Source organism: Engraulis encrasicolus, chromosome 23 (genome assembly GCF_034702125.1).
Source record: "Engraulis encrasicolus isolate BLACKSEA-1 chromosome 23, IST_EnEncr_1.0, whole genome shotgun sequence".
NCBI classification, from domain to species: Eukaryota; Metazoa; Chordata; class Actinopteri; order Clupeiformes; family Engraulidae; genus Engraulis; species Engraulis encrasicolus.
The window spans coordinates 14,563,978-14,579,646 of record NC_085879.1 but is presented as its reverse complement, the minus strand read 5'-3'; the positions used below and the strand labels follow the sequence as shown (position 1 = coordinate 14,579,646).

The 15,669-nt window shown below is 38.1% G+C and overlaps 1 protein-coding gene and 1 long non-coding RNA gene across 2 annotated transcripts in view; both read left to right on the top strand.

Annotated features, from left to right (window-relative positions):
* The window catches only part of LOC134439523 (arrestin domain-containing protein 2-like), a 32,027-nt gene that overhangs the window by 14,948 nt on the left and 1,410 nt on the right, over positions 1–15,669 (top strand). Inside the window, exons 8-11 of the mRNA XM_063189420.1 lie at positions 533–785; positions 13,819–13,873; positions 14,779–14,875; positions 14,993–15,129. Coding sequence (XP_063045490.1) covers positions 533–785; positions 13,819–13,873; positions 14,779–14,875; positions 14,993–15,129 — 542 coding nt within the window. The remainder of the gene's footprint in view (positions 1–532; positions 786–13,818; positions 13,874–14,778; positions 14,876–14,992; positions 15,130–15,669) is intronic.
* On the top strand, positions 4,936–8,367 carry LOC134440483 (uncharacterized). The gene is made up of 4 exons (XR_010032969.1): positions 4,936–5,249; positions 5,544–5,705; positions 6,187–6,239; positions 8,090–8,367. It is a non-coding gene; the product is annotated as an uncharacterized LOC134440483 (long non-coding RNA).

The window sequence follows — 15,669 nt, the reverse complement described above, 5'->3', positions numbered from 1 at the left end:
GGAGTTAGGGGGTTTTGCATCTGAACTCTTCAATTGTTCTTCAGTACTTTATACAATTCTGTCAAGTGGGGTCGAACCCTGACCTATCTGCTTCATCCAAAGCTCCACACCTGTCTCTTGCTATGCCTGTGTGCACTAGCCTGACTTAACAGGGCTAGAGTTCTTCTGAGTATATGGTTTGGCCAAGTTGGCATATTGCGGGACATCTCAAAGTGACTAACTCTGACACTGCACTTAAGGTTTTGCAAACTCATTTAGTCTGGCCACGCATACTATCTAAAGCATTTTCATAAACAAATTCTAGATTGGGGGTCGATTCATTTTGATTTCCAGCGAATCAATGTGGCATATTTCAGGCTATGAGGCTAGGCTGAGAACTTTTAATATTTGTTCCGTCTTGTCCTGTCTTGCACTTTAATGTTTGACCTGTGGGAGACATTGTGAAACATTGATTACTTTGTATGTACTATGTACAATATTGTACATCATTGAATTCACAGACCGACTTTGATTTATTTTTCCCTCTCACCAGACGCTGGTCCCAGCACCCAACCAGCAGCAGGACAGACGTCTCCCATCTCCAACCCAGCAGCTTCCCACCAGGGTCCAGATCTAGTTCCAGAACACCTTCCTCTTTCAAGCCCATTGCTGATGTCACCACATGAGGCCAACCAGCAGACACTTCCAGAGTATGAGCAGGAGACGGATGATGGAGCCCCCTTGCTCTACCCCCCTCTGGAATCCGGTTCAGGCTCATCTCCAAGTGCTCTTCTGTGCTGTTTCACGTCTTGATATTTTGCCTTGATAGTTTGCAGACACAGATGATTAGTATCATTGAAATGACATTCCTCACGTTCATGTGGAGAAATTGTCAAGGAAGATATTTTGGACTGGTACTCAATTGTATAAAACAGGTCTGTCGTGTGTCATGCTCGGCTTCGCCATGCTGAGCAACATGTCATCATGTCAGAGCGTTAAGATAACACAACGACTTGGACTGTCCACCACATTTGTGCATTACGCCCTGCTGTTTGCATGTTAACTTGTGCTGCACAACGCCTGTGACAGGTTAAGATTAGGCACGGTTTCGGTCAGGGCACAGTTTTGCCTTAAAAATGGTCTGATGGTGCCAGCATGCTGAGATGATTTCCCCGCTATGTGTTTTCAATTCAGGTCATCATGTGACTGGCATATACTGTACTTAAGTTAAGATGGAATTATTGTAAATGTGTATCTCTGTCTGCATGTGTATGGAGAGCCTGTATGGACAGAACATTCCATGAGGGCAGATAGACCTACACCACATGTCACGTCCATGGAAATGAACCTAAATACACCTATTACAGTGCTTTTGCATAGCTGATGAGAGGGAGTTGAGGGAGTTGTGTGTGTGTGTGTGTGTGTGTGTGTGTGTGTGTGTGTGTGTGTGTGTGTGTGTGTGTGTGTGTGTGTGTGTGTGTGTGTGTGTGTGTGTGTTTTAACTAAGAGAAGGCTAAATGGCTACATTTACTGCAGTATGTCTGAGTGTGTGTGTGTGTGTGTGTGTGTGTGTGTGTGTGTGTGTGTGTGTGTGTGTGTGTGTGTGTGTGTGTGTCTGATTATGTATATTATACTCAGATTTTGCGATATGTTTACTGCAAGGTGCATAATGTTTCTTACGTCTTTGTCTATATACTGTAGATCTATGTATCTGTGTAAACTGTCCGACACCTTCATCTCCCTTGGGATTAATAGAAGTACTCTACTCTACTCTACTCTACTCTACTCACTGGTTTTTGATACAAAAATAGTCATCAGCATGCGGCTCCTTGTGGCTCCAAAACTCAGTGTACAGAGGATGTTGTCACATGTCGGGTTGAACCATGTTTGTATGTGTGTGGTGTACTTTTTTATAATTAACTCTACTGAAATAAACCTCATCACCTCATCCGGCCTTTAGCAACACCTATTGTAGACAAGGGAGAAATAAACCAGACAAGTTAAGATGCTTCCATCTATTTTCATATGAAATTGTACAAACACTGTATTCTTGCCAAAAAATAAATGTTGGTGGTATGTCGCCCTAGCTCTAAAAACTGTGCGTTCATTGGTAATGTGAAGCAAACCAAAACACATGTTTCAGACTTCTCTTTTTATTGTCATACAGGTGCAACAGAGGAAAAAACAACTACTAAACCGTTATTAACTAGTTCCCCAGTAACATTTAGGGTTCATTGCCATTGTGCCCAAATGCTGTCAGGAAGTGCTTCAGTTCTCTATTTTTTAATATAAGGAACCAAAAGCGGATGCAAAAAGCCTAGTAAATAACTTGTAAACATAAACAGATCATTTGAAAAAGGTATCGAATAGTCACATATGAACAAGTGGCTTATCATATACTTTAAGTAGGCCAAAATACAATAATTACAAATCTACAATAGCCTAATATGTTCAAGATTTTACAAACCTTTTCACAGAGTATTTATTATTAATTTACAAATGTTTGTAAATGTGTTGCTCACAATTTGGTCATCATTAAGTAAGTTTTACTCATGTTTAGACATTTACTAATGATATTTTGATCATTTACTAACGATAGGATATAACTTAGGCTACCTATACATTATTAACATTACATTCACTCATTTGCAAAAAATGTTAAGGTTTTTATTCATTATTAGTTAAATATTTACTATGGTTTCTATGCATCCATTATTATAAAGTGTTACCGAAAATACATGTGTTTCTTTTGGTCCGTTTTGACCTTTGACATTGCAATAATACATGCCAGATAAATAAGAAAGTTGTAATCAAGCAAGAAACGTCATGAAAGGTATGGATAAACTAGCCAACAAACTATCTGAGGAAATGAAAAAAAAACTGATCATTCTTTAAAATCTCGGTAGCACTTTACAATAACCTTCCGCTATAAACAGTTAATAAACAGTTAGCAAACAGTTAGCAAACAGTTAACTATTAGTTAACTAAAGGTTTACTATACATTTATAGGTGTATACTTAACACTTAGAAAGTTTAAAAAATATATTTATTAGTCCTTCCGTAACACTTAATAGAACATTATAATAAGTTACTTAATATATTATTAAAACTACTTTTATGATTAATTAATTAGCATATCAACAGTAACTTAAACATAACAAGTGACTTATAAACTGTTAACTAATTATTACTTAATATATTATAATTATTAGTTGTAGTTTACAATTTATAGTTCAATATTAACTAAGTACTTATTATTTAATCATTAATACATTGTAATGAAATTATTTTTAAGTGTTAATATTAACTAAACTATTGTTAATTACTTATAAATCATTTAAAATATATTTATAAGTCCTTCCGTAACACTTAATAGAACATAATAATAAGTTACTTAATATATTATTAAAAATACTTTTATGATTAATTAATTAACATATCAACAGTAACTTAAGCATAACAAGTGACTTATAAACTGTTAACTAATTATTACTTAATATATTATAATTATTAGTTGTAGTTTACAAATTATAAATGAGGAGAGGAGAGGAGAGGAGGAGAACAGGGCAGGGGAAAAAAGAGGAGAGGAGAGGAGGGGATAGGAGAGGAGAGGAGATGAGAGGAGAACAGGGAAGAGGAAAAAAGAGGAGAGGACAGGAGAAGAGAGGAGAGGGGGGATAGGAGAGGAGAGGGGAGGGGAGAGGAGAGGTGAGGGGAGTGAAGAGGAGAGGAGGGGAGGGGACAGGAGAGGAGAGGAGAGGAGAGGAGAGGAGAGGAGAGGAGATGAGAGGATGGGAGAGGAGTGGAGGGGAGAGGATAGGAGGGGAGAGGAGAGGAGAGGAGGGGAGAGGAGAGGAGAGGAGGGGAGGGGAGAGGAGAGAGGGTAGAGTAGAGGGAGGAGAGAAGACGAGAGTGGAGAGGAGAGGAGGTGGAGAGTAGAGGAGACGGGAGGGGAGGGGAGAGGAGAGGAGAGGAGAGGAGAGGGGAGGGGAGGGGAAGAGAGGAGAGGGGAGAAGAGAGGAGAGGAGAGGAGAGGAGAGAGGGGAAAGGAGAGGAGAGAAGAGGAGAGGAGAGGAGAGGAGAGGAGAGGAGAGGAGAGGAGAGGGGAGGGGAGAGACAGAAAGAGGGTGGACAGAGAGAAGACTGTGTGCGCAAGAGAAAGAGAACAACTCCTCTCTGCCATTCACTCCTCCTCACCCATCTCTCCTTTCTTCCTCCATTCTATTATCATTCTCTTCTTTCCCTCTCTATTTTCTCTTCTCCTCTTGTGTAAATAGGCCTATGAGGGCCTAGTTGGCAATGGGATGGCACCTACTGTTGTACTCTTGTGGTTCAAGGCTGGTGGCCAAATATTTTGTTTTAGCAGTGGTTTTAATGTTTATTACATTAATACACAAAAAAGTGCACCTTCCCAATTTTGAGTTTTCAGTCATAAACAATCTTACGTTTTATATTGGTAAATATAATTGCACCTTTAAGTTAAAGTTTCTATTGCACTGAACTGTCTTCTATTTTCAAGTCATTGAAATAAATAAAATAAATCAGCTGATTAGGTTGATATCTTTCCTCTTTTTATTTATTGTATGCTGTTCTAGTTGTTTGATAGCCTATTTCATCTGCAACCCAATCGACAAATGCCTATTGAAAATGTAAAATAAATAGTTTATAAAAAGCATACACAGTAAAATGGGATAATAAATAGAGGTAATTCTGGTGAAACAATGAATTAATGATGGGTTGTTATTGTTAAAAACATGACTTAAATGAATTTGAAATAGCGGAACCTTTACTGTGACAATTACGATTTGGGACTTTTATTTTGAAACCGGCTGTGGCTTCCCTTGGAACCGTTCACTTCAGTCTGTCGTCTGCCGAGCCAGTCGAATTTTCTTTGGAGCTAGAAACAATCAAAAGAAAATATTTCGGTTTTTATGAAGTTTAAGTTTCCTTTTGGAGTACGGAGCGTCCAGCTCTGTGAATGATGTAAGTTTTGAAGACTAGAGGCTTCCTTTCATCGAGTATTTGTTTTGTTTCAATTCGCCTTATTCACCCGGAACTTTCTAAAGACGTTGATGGGTACACTTCAGGGGTACACCCGGCTGCACACCAGCTGTTTGGCGCCTCACTGCTGTGTGCCCAAATGTAGTCCTACGTCCTCAAAGAGAAACAAATCCTACCGTGGACAGACTTTCCACCGTTTCGCCAAAGAGCAGGCACTTCGGCGTGAATGAATTAATCACATCAAGAAGGATCCTGGTCCATATTTCAAGGTAAGATGCATAATTATGTCCAATCATACGCATTAGCTAGCACAAATAAGCTAGCTCGCCAAACTTGTCATGACTCATGTAGCCTAATGAAGCCTAATTAAAAAAAAATATGAATGTGTAATTACACAACGCTACATGTATATGGTATTTCCAGATCGCTATTTCAAAATTATGCTTTCAATTTTGTGTTAAGCGATCCGATGGCTTACCAGATGTGTTACCAGAACCAGTAGCATAATTGTGCCAAAATGAAGTTGTTTTGCTAACGAACTATGCTGGTGTTTATGGTTACAGATCAACGCTGAGACCGAGGTTTGATATGAGCACGTTGAGAAGCAATGCTTTGTTAAGGTCACCCGTGGTATGACAACGCTAATAAAGGATGCTGTGCCTGCCAACTTTGTTCGCCTGGACTTCAGAGAAGCCAAAGAGGAGAATCATCATTCGCATACCGTGGTTAGTTTGTTCAGTCATAATTCAACTGGCATGTGTTAACCAAGCCTCTTTACAAAAAAAATGATAATAGTTTGCCATGGAATGCATTTTACTTTAGACAAAAAACTTAATGCATGTGCTGGAGATATATTTGTTTGCATTGATTGATCATGTCCTCCTGAGTCATGAGCCAATGATTTCAAACTGTGATGTCATTTAATTGCATTACATTTCACTTAGCTGACACTTTCATTTTATTCAAAGCGACTTAGTTATTATATGTCAGGGTATTGTTTACAGTCCCTGGAGTAATGTGGGTTTAGGTGCCTTTTCAAGGGCACTTCAGCCATGGAGATGTAAGGAGCGGTCAGAGGGATTCGAACCTGCAACCCCCAGATTGAAAGACCAACTCTCTTATCACTAGGCCACGGCTGCCTCACCACTAGGCCACGGCTGCCCTGTGTATGTTATGACTCTCCTGTCCTTTGTGTTTCTTTTTCAGTATGGATTCCATGGAGTATTCCATCGAGTATTTATTCTGTTTCAATCGTCTTGGTAAGGCAACTTGTCTATTTTTCCCCATACTGTTGTACCCTAAGTCTTATATTGTCCATCACTGCCAAATACTTGCAAACCTGCAATTTGTATTTTGTTTTGTTAATACTTAAGTTTGATGTTGGCTGGTTGAAATGAGTTCGGAGTAAGCAGACTGTATTTCACATGCTGTGATCACGCACCCATTGCGTGCAAGGTGTAATTCTCTAGGCCTATACATGGGTTCTAAATGTTGTTTATAACCTGACCTGAACCTACCTGTGTACAACTCAAACTCTTATTGTTGGAAACCGCTGACGGTCAAAAACTTATCTCACATGTTTGGCTGCCAGTGTCTTGCCCCTCCTCATAACATTGTGTTGAACACTGTACGGGCCTATGTATAATTGCAAGGTTACCTCAATTTCAGTACACTATGTTGTTATTTCATAGTATTCACCCTGTTAACTTGATAATGGTTACTTAACTGAATGGTATGCAATGCTGTAGGAACAAAGTGTTTACAGGTTTGCAGCTGCATAGCTTTTCTTTTGAGAAGATTGATTTTAAATGTTGCACAACTTTAAAGGAGTACAGTTAAATACAGTTCAAATAGTTGGATGGGGTTTATAAAGGTGGTAAAGTGTCTTATTTTTCATGTTAAGCGTTGTCTTGCTTTAAGACAAGTTAAAAGAGGGAATATGTCGCTAAGCTAGTGAAAGTCAATGCATCCGTGTAGCATTGTAGCATGCTACATGGATACATTGACTTTCACTAGCTTAGCGACATATTCCCTCTTTTAACTTGTCTTAAAGCAAGGCAATGGCTTACATGAAAAATAAGACACTTTACCACTATTATAAACCCCAGCCAACGATTTTAACTGTATTAAAGGCCAACTTCCGATAAAACTCAGTTTTACTCACTCCTTTCGAAGATCGGACGGTCACCCCAAGTTAAACTCACTTGCAAGGCTCTCATAGCGGTGCGTCAACTCTCCTGGCTGTGTTTCCCGGTGTTTCCCAATTTACATAAATAATGCAGAGAAACGAGCGAATCACGAAAGCCTTTCTGTGTTTCGTCACGTCGAAAGAAGGCGTAGCCCACAAAGGTTTATATCGACCCATTTATCTAAAAACATGTCGAGTATTTTTTTTCTGCTTGTTTTCAAAACAAGCAACGTCTGGTGGCCCGAAACATAGCTTAGCTTAGCTATCAGCTGGTTGCTACTCTCAGGTACACACACAGCACAAAGCCTCATCCATACAGCAAGTCCACTCCGGTTGCTCCGTGCCTACAGCTCGCCTAGGGGTCGCTGTCGAAAGAGCACAGCCCTGAATGGAGCCTGCACGCCTCCGTTGGCGCCCCTATAATGCAGTACCACCCGGGGAAGTGGCGACTCTGTTTCCCATTACATTCTCTCCAAGGGCTGGAGGACTGAGCCAATCAGACGCGTTTCTTTGAGAGCAGGAGGAGTGAGCCAATCAGAGACGCATTTCCACGAGAAACACGGAACACTCTCTCGTTTCTCCACAAGCCACCTTGCCAGCTTGCAAAAACGTCTTGAAACAAAGCAACCAGAACGTTTTTTAAAACAGGACCAACGCGTAACACATTCAATAACAATTGGGAACACGGCAATATTAATTAAATTACGTTGAGAGGCGATCTTTAAGCCCCAAAATTGTGGCATACCCCTTTAAGTTTAAACTGATGATATTTGATAGGAATTCAACATTGTCCTGGGTGTGTAGCTTACGGCTGTAACTGCTATGATGCTTTTCTGTTATGCTGCTCTACAGCCTAGGCTACATGATGTGTCTGTCCCTATCAAATAAACCAAACTTCACTGATGACATATGTTCACATAGGTGAAGTTTTTGAGCTGGATCTGGATTCTGCTGAGGATTCGTCGACTACTAGATGGCGAGCCACCCACTCATTCGAATGTGATCCTGTTCTACATTGCGCATGGCATATTTGGTAGGATTGTGGCCTGCTCGTGTCACATCACTGACTATGACTGACCTTGAACTGAACTGCTTGAAAGGAGCTATTTTTCTTTTTGAACAACTTAAAGGAACTCTCTACATCGTCTCTTTTGAGGATTTAAAGGACTATTTCCAATTTTTGAAGGACAATTCAATTTTTTTTTTTAAATGTTCAAACCTTTTTTTCGGGGTAATTGTAAATATTTAAACTTCTCAATCTCTTACTTGTGATGTTTTTATTTCATTTTGTTAATGCCCATTTTATTATTTTTCCCTATATCCTATGTTTGTATATAAGAATGTCATTCTTCATTAGGGTTGCATACAATATTTTCTATGGATACATGATTATTTATAATGATAAATAAATAATAATAATTATTATTATTATTTATGCAAGATGGACATTTGACACGAACATTATGGTTTTCCCTGTTCATTTTGCTTTCGATATCCTTTCCTTTTTGTTTTGGACTGTTTCAATTCACGGGACGTCACTTTAATCCTCCAAAGGACATTTTTGGAGTGAAGCGGCCAACTCTCTTGAATTACTGCTCTTGTCGGCTTGCGCTCGCCTCTGTGGATCTAATAAGGACATAAAAGGACAGAAACTTAATGTTTTGTGTTAAGGCTACATTTTTATGTTAGAAATTATTTTTGTATTGTTTGGGAATTTGATCTGGGAAATGTGTGTTGTGACCCTGGCAAATTCTCTGTTTTGTAGCGTGCTGGGGTTTTTGATTTGACATGCTCTAATATAAATGGTGAAAATGTTGTAGAAACATATTGTATGTTGTCTTTTAATTGGTATCTTTTTCACTCTACCCAAAGCCTAGTGTCACATTCTGTAGCCCATTGATCCTGGCCTACCATTGACGTGTACCATACTCAGTAGTGGGTAACAACAGTTTAACATCATTGATCATTCTTTTCTCTCTTTATAACAGTGTGAAAATGTATTTCTTGAGACCAATTGAAAATCATTTGTACTGTGATCATTTCTAGTGATACTGTCCAATTTCTGGAAATAGGCTCATATTACACATCCCCTTGAGTTAAATTATTGAGTTTTACCTTTCTCCTCCTGTATGTTCAACCGTTCTCTGAGTATGGCAGCGCAAATTGTATCTCCAAACTAGCAGTTAACATTCAGTCATATGAGATCAGCTTGCGGCTAGCTGGTCTCAGAACTCAATGTTAACTGCTAGTTTGGAGATAAAATTTGCACTGCCGTACTCAGAGAACGACAAGAAGTACATGTAAAACAAAAAAATAAGGGAAAGGTAAAACTCAATAACTTGACTCAAGGGGAGGTGTAATATGAGCTTATGTCCAAAAATGGGACAGTATCACTTTAATGTTACATATTAACTAATCTCAACCAACTTCACCATAAGGTTCCCCATTCTGAATGTTAAATATTAGTTATATATTAATTAAGCTCAACCAACTTCACAATAAGGTTCCCCATACTGAATTTTAAACATTAGTTATATATTAATTAAGCTCAACCAACTTCACCATAAGGTTCCCCATACTGAATTTTAAACATTAGTTATATATTAATTAAGCTCAACCAACTTCACCATAAGGTTCCCCATACTGAATTTTAAACATTAGTAAAACATTAGTAAAGCTCAACCAACTTCACAATAAGGTTCTCAATGCAGAATTTTAAACATTAGTTATACATTAATAAAACTCAACCAACTTCACCATAAGGTTCCTCATACTGGATTTTAAACATTAGTAAAACATTAGTAAAGCTCAACCAACTTCACAATAAGGTTCTCAATGCAGAATTTTAAACATTAGTTATACATTAATAAAGCTCAACCAACTTCCCCATACTGAATTTTAAACATTAGTAATACATTAATACATACTATACATAATTATTATTACATGATTTATAAGTAATTAACAATAGTTTAGTTAATATTAACACTTAAAAAAACATTTAATTACAATGTATTAATGATTAAATAATAAGTACTTAGTTAATATTGAACTATAAATTGTAAACTACAACTAATAATTATAATATATTAAGTAATAATTAGTTAACAGTTTATAAGTCACTTGTTATGCTTAAGTTACTGTTGATATGTTAGTTAATTAATCATAAAAGCATTTTTAATAATATATTAAGTAACTTATAATTATGTTCTATTAAGTGTTACAGAAGGACTAATAAATATATTTTAAAACTTTGTAAGTGTTTAGTATACACCTATAAATGTATAGTAAACCTTTAGTTAACTAATAGTTAACTGTTTGCTAACTGTTTGCTAACTGTTTATTAACTGTTTATAGCGGAAGGTTATTGTAAAGTGCTACCAAAATCTCAATATTGTATTTTGCTCTTGTGTTTGGGGAAAAGGTTTTGGAAATCAACTATTAAAACACAATGTGTGAACAATATTACTAAATGCTAACATGAATTGACATGAATTAATTCTACACACCAAAGATGATTGTCCATGAGATGGCCACCTCATTTTTTCAGTGAAGCAGGTTTTTTTTTCTGACATTGTCTTTAGGATGGTATACTGTACATACTTCGTAGCCAGAAATCCTACTACAAATCCTGGGTCGCCTGACAGAGAGTAATCCTGATGAACTAATGTATTGCCTCAATGACCCACACACTCATACAGTAGATTTGTATAAATTTAGGAACTCAATATTAAAATGTGTGAGAACTTCAACTCTGCAGCTACGTATGCTACACTCTTCAGTTCAAAAGAAAGAGGGTTGTTGGTTTTGGGTGAGAGAGTGGGAAATGGTACAAAATAGAACCATGAGGTAGGTGAACGTCATGTACGTGAGAAAAACTATTGTGTGAAGTACTGTATCTGACTGTTCTTCCGCCTTATGGTCTCCAGTTTGTTTTCCTTTCTTGAGGTCTGTGCAGCTTGGGGGTGGAAATGTGTCAATACCACAACCTAGATTTAAACTAGGGCAGTCAGGCCTTGGGTGGGAGGTCTCAGAAAACATTCAGGTAGAGATGTTCTTGAAAGGGGAACTTACCGGAGTGACTGACAAGCAGACAGATACTACAGTGTCACATTGTTCTCTTGTTTTTTTACTTTTAACTTTTGAGAACAATCATGCCAACTGTCAAAGTATTTGCTGTGGACTTCACAAACAAAGGAAACACCTTCACTGCTGGTGACTACATCAAAGGGCATGTTGTTCTACATCTAGAAAAACAAGCCAAGATAAGCCATCTCTACATTACACTGAAAGGAAACATAGAAGTCAAGTTTGAGACGGGAGATACAAAATGTCGTGGCACGGAGAAATGGATGGACGAGAATAAGGTGTTGATACCTGAAGATGGTAAGACATCTACACACTGTTTACTTTCAAAAAGTTGATCATTTTGGCAATTGTATTGCTTCTTTTTTTCTATTATAAAATAAACAGTAGGCCTATTTAACTAAGGCAAACATGAAGAATAATACATGAAATAATGATAAAATATTGCCTGCATTTCTATCATTGTAGCAGGCAACTGTCCATCAAGTAATTGTGATGATGAAAGACTTATGGTAGACTTTCCTTTATGATCTTTAAATCAGTGTACACACTGAATGAAATTTCTTTGCACGGTTGGCTTACAGTATAAGGAGTTTTCAAAATGGTGACAGGTTGGTGCTGCTTAAATTAGTAAAATAATATCTAAATGTTGAATGACACAGTACATGAGTGAGCCAGACTGTTTATTTTTTCTATCTGTTGTTTGTGTGTGTGTGTGTGTGTGTGTGTGTGTGTGTGTGTGTGTGTGTGTGTGTGTGTGTGTGTGTGTGTGTGTGTGTGTGCGTGCGTGCGTGCGTGCGTGCGTGCGTGCGTGTGTGTGCTCTCAATAGAATGCGTGAATCCAGGCAGATACATGTATCCATTCGTCTTCCAATTTCCAGAAGGGTAAGGCAATGCTTAAAACATGTTACAGTGGGTCATGTCATGGCACAAATGGTAGGGCACTGCACTGTTACGCTAGGGAGTTGGGTTTGATTGCTGACCCAAGATAATTTCCCGATCCTCCCCTGTCTCTCTCTCTCATTCCTTTCCTGTCCCACTCTCCCCCAATAAGTTTAAGCAATAAAAAGCTTAAACTTATAGTAATATTTAACCCTGTGAAACCTGAACCATGAAAGCAATGAGAGAAAATTCTAATTTTTTGGAATTTGCTTCAATATTGGTCCCTTATAAGAAATGTAAAAAAAAAAATCAAAATTTTGTTAAGGTCACTGAGATATTTGATGCATCATATATGATGCATCAGGCTTTAAAGGGAATGAAAATTCCAATTTCATGACCATTGAAAAATGACTTTTAATGCATTTGCATCTTTTTTTAATTTAAAAAAGTTGTCAGACAATTTAATTTGAGGATTATCTTTAAATATTTAGTGAGATCCTGCCATTTTTTAAGCCTATCCTTGTTTTAGCAGGACCATATTTTACATTTCCCACAGCCTGGTTGGGTAATTTTTTAAAATCTATGTAAAAACATAGCTGATCGAATGCTTAACAACCTATTTATGAGTTCAATATAGATCATTATTCATTTTTGATGTGTAATTTGAATATATGGGTCCATTACTAGCCTACAATTGGACCATTTCTCCATTCACTTCAATGCATTTTTTACGAGATCATAATTTCAACATTTTGCATTACATTTTCAAAATCGCAAGTAAAACGTGTTTCTTAAGGCAATATCTTTGTCTTGAAGTAAAACAACTTGTGTGTTTTGTTAAACGATCGTCGTGGTATGCTTTGTAAGTTTCCCTATGGAGCAAATGCATTGATGGCTGACTTCCTGCCACCGCCGGATGGTGCTTATATGTCTCATCAGTTTTAGCACGATCTCTCTGCAACACGGTGTAAAAATATAAACTCTTCCTTGATTAATTGCACAAAGCAAGTGTTCAAATTAAAGGATGTAGAGTTATATTTCGGAAATTTGTACACAAACCTTTTGCAATTTGTCGATATCTCAGCGTCGGTCAGGGAAACCGCTTCTACTCCATTTTTGCATTTTTCGCCGAGCTGTGATCAACTTGTTGTTGACCGCTGCTCTCTTGTGGCGGTTTCCGCGTACTGCAGGACGTTTGGAAATGACACGCAGGATGTTTTTGAGATGGATTTTTTTTGTGTGTCAGCGTGGAGAGGGCTTTGAATTTGATGAGACATATATGATGCATCCGGCGCGATAGGGTTAAGGCTTTTGAATTTTCTTGGTTCTTAACACTTCCATATCATGTGCAAAAAACCCAAACATTCACATGTTTTAAGTCTGCCATGAATTTACCCACCAAGCTATAGCATGCAAATATACGTGGTCAAATGCACTAAAACTAAAAGTCCAGTCAGGTACTCCATTAGCCTGTGCTCTTAACATTGCTCTCAAGCCAGTGTCCAGGCTGCCAGCATCATTCCTGTGGAAATGTATCTTTAATCCAGAGTTTTATATACGTAACGTTCTATAGGAACCTGGAAAATGCAAAAAATGTGGCTTCTACTGTATGTCTGACTCATCATCACATTGGTAGGCTACATTGCTGCTCCTCCATTCTCATGCTGTGTCTTATTCTCCAGGATCATGCCATCATCTTTCCAGGGAGAGTATGGTCGGATGAAATATGTTTTGAAGGCAACATTGAAGCAACCTTGGAAAACGAACAAATACATATGGGAGGAAATTAACTACCAAACCAAGTTGGGCAATTACAAAATTCTCTTAATGGCAAGTATTAGTCCAGGGATATGCTTGCGTTCCATATGCTTGTACATGCAAGGCCCTGCCGTGGCATAACGGTAGGACACTGGGTTACTTCGCCGGGAACCCGGGTATACCCGACAATACGTAACACACTAGTAAAGTGCCCATTATTCATTTGCAATGACAATCGACAGTAACTACATACTTGGGTCAACTACATACTCAATGCCAGCCTGAGCTAGGCTAAATCCTTAACCAATTTTTGTCCTAAGCCCTTTTTGGGAAAGGGTGCCCTCTACCTATTAAATACTAAATATCTCAGCCTCCGAAGCACATATAAATATGAAATAAGTTTCATTGAAAAGCTAGGACCCTCATTTTGCCTTAGAATGTGTTCATTCAGCTCTAACTTACCCAAATTCTTAACAAAACAGCTCAAATCTCAAGAACCTGAATACAGCGTATATGTGTCTCCAGGACACAATGGGTTAAGTAGTGTGGTGCGCCAACACTGTAAAACATTGCAAACCAGTTAAACATAAAAAAGCAAGTTGCCCTGCTGTAAGTTAACTCAACTGAGTCTGAAATTGGCAGCAGGGCAACATACTTTTTAAAGTTTGACTGGCAAAGTTTTACAGTCAGATTGAGGTGCACAAGACAGAGGCCAGAGAGGTATGCATCAATTCCTCTCAGGTCAGAAAAGAACTGTTTAAAAATGTACAATGATTTTGGTTACGTATACAGGATCTGGGCCAATGGTTCATTTATAAGGAGATCTACAGCATGTGAACACACACAGTAGGCTACTACTAATTTATGTCCATGTTCTTAAACAGCTTCCCCAGACAGGAAACGAGGAGAAGAAGATGAGTATGTTCACCTCTGGTAACCTTTCATTTAAAGTTCTTGTTGAAAAGAAAGGATACATGCCAGGTAAGGCTGCAGAAAGGGGTTAACAATAATGTTAATACATATCATGTGTGAATGATAATGACTATCACATTGAGTGAACCTTGAAAAGCTGTTCCCTCTTATTTGCTTGTCTTTTAGGTGAAACCATTAGAGTTCACACGATAATTGACAACTCTACATCCCGGGATCTTAGACCTAAATTCAGACTTAAGCAAAAGGTCACATACATCGTCAAGACCAAAACCTGGCCAGAGCAACACACAATTTTGAGGGAAGTGGGCTTACCGGTCCCATCCAAACAACAACAGACTGTGATCAAGGAGTTGAGGATTCCTCGTCATACTGCCCCAACCAATACGTTCAGTTCCATGCTCACTGTGGAATACAATTTAAAGGTACCATAGTCATTAGGTTGTTTGCCAGTCGCTACAATGTACTGGTATAGAAAATGTTTAAACTCATTTATGTAGGCCTATTTGTTTAAGTATTATGTTCATTTAGGTGTTACGTATGTTCAATTAGCTGTTAATTTTTTTATTTATTTTTTAACATTCACACGTCATCTATGAAGTTTTTTTCAATGTTCCCTAAATCATTTTGGCAATTTATCAACCTGATATGATGGGCCTAAAACCCAACTCTGAAGCCGCTTTCCTCTTCTCCACGGGCTATAATACCAGGAAGTAAATTTGTAGTGGCATTGTAGGGAGACCAATACAAATACTTGCTTTACCTTGTGCTTGCATTGTCTTGCAGTATTTGTACCCAGCTTATAATGAAAAACAAAGAGTTACAATGGTCACACCGCCGCAAAA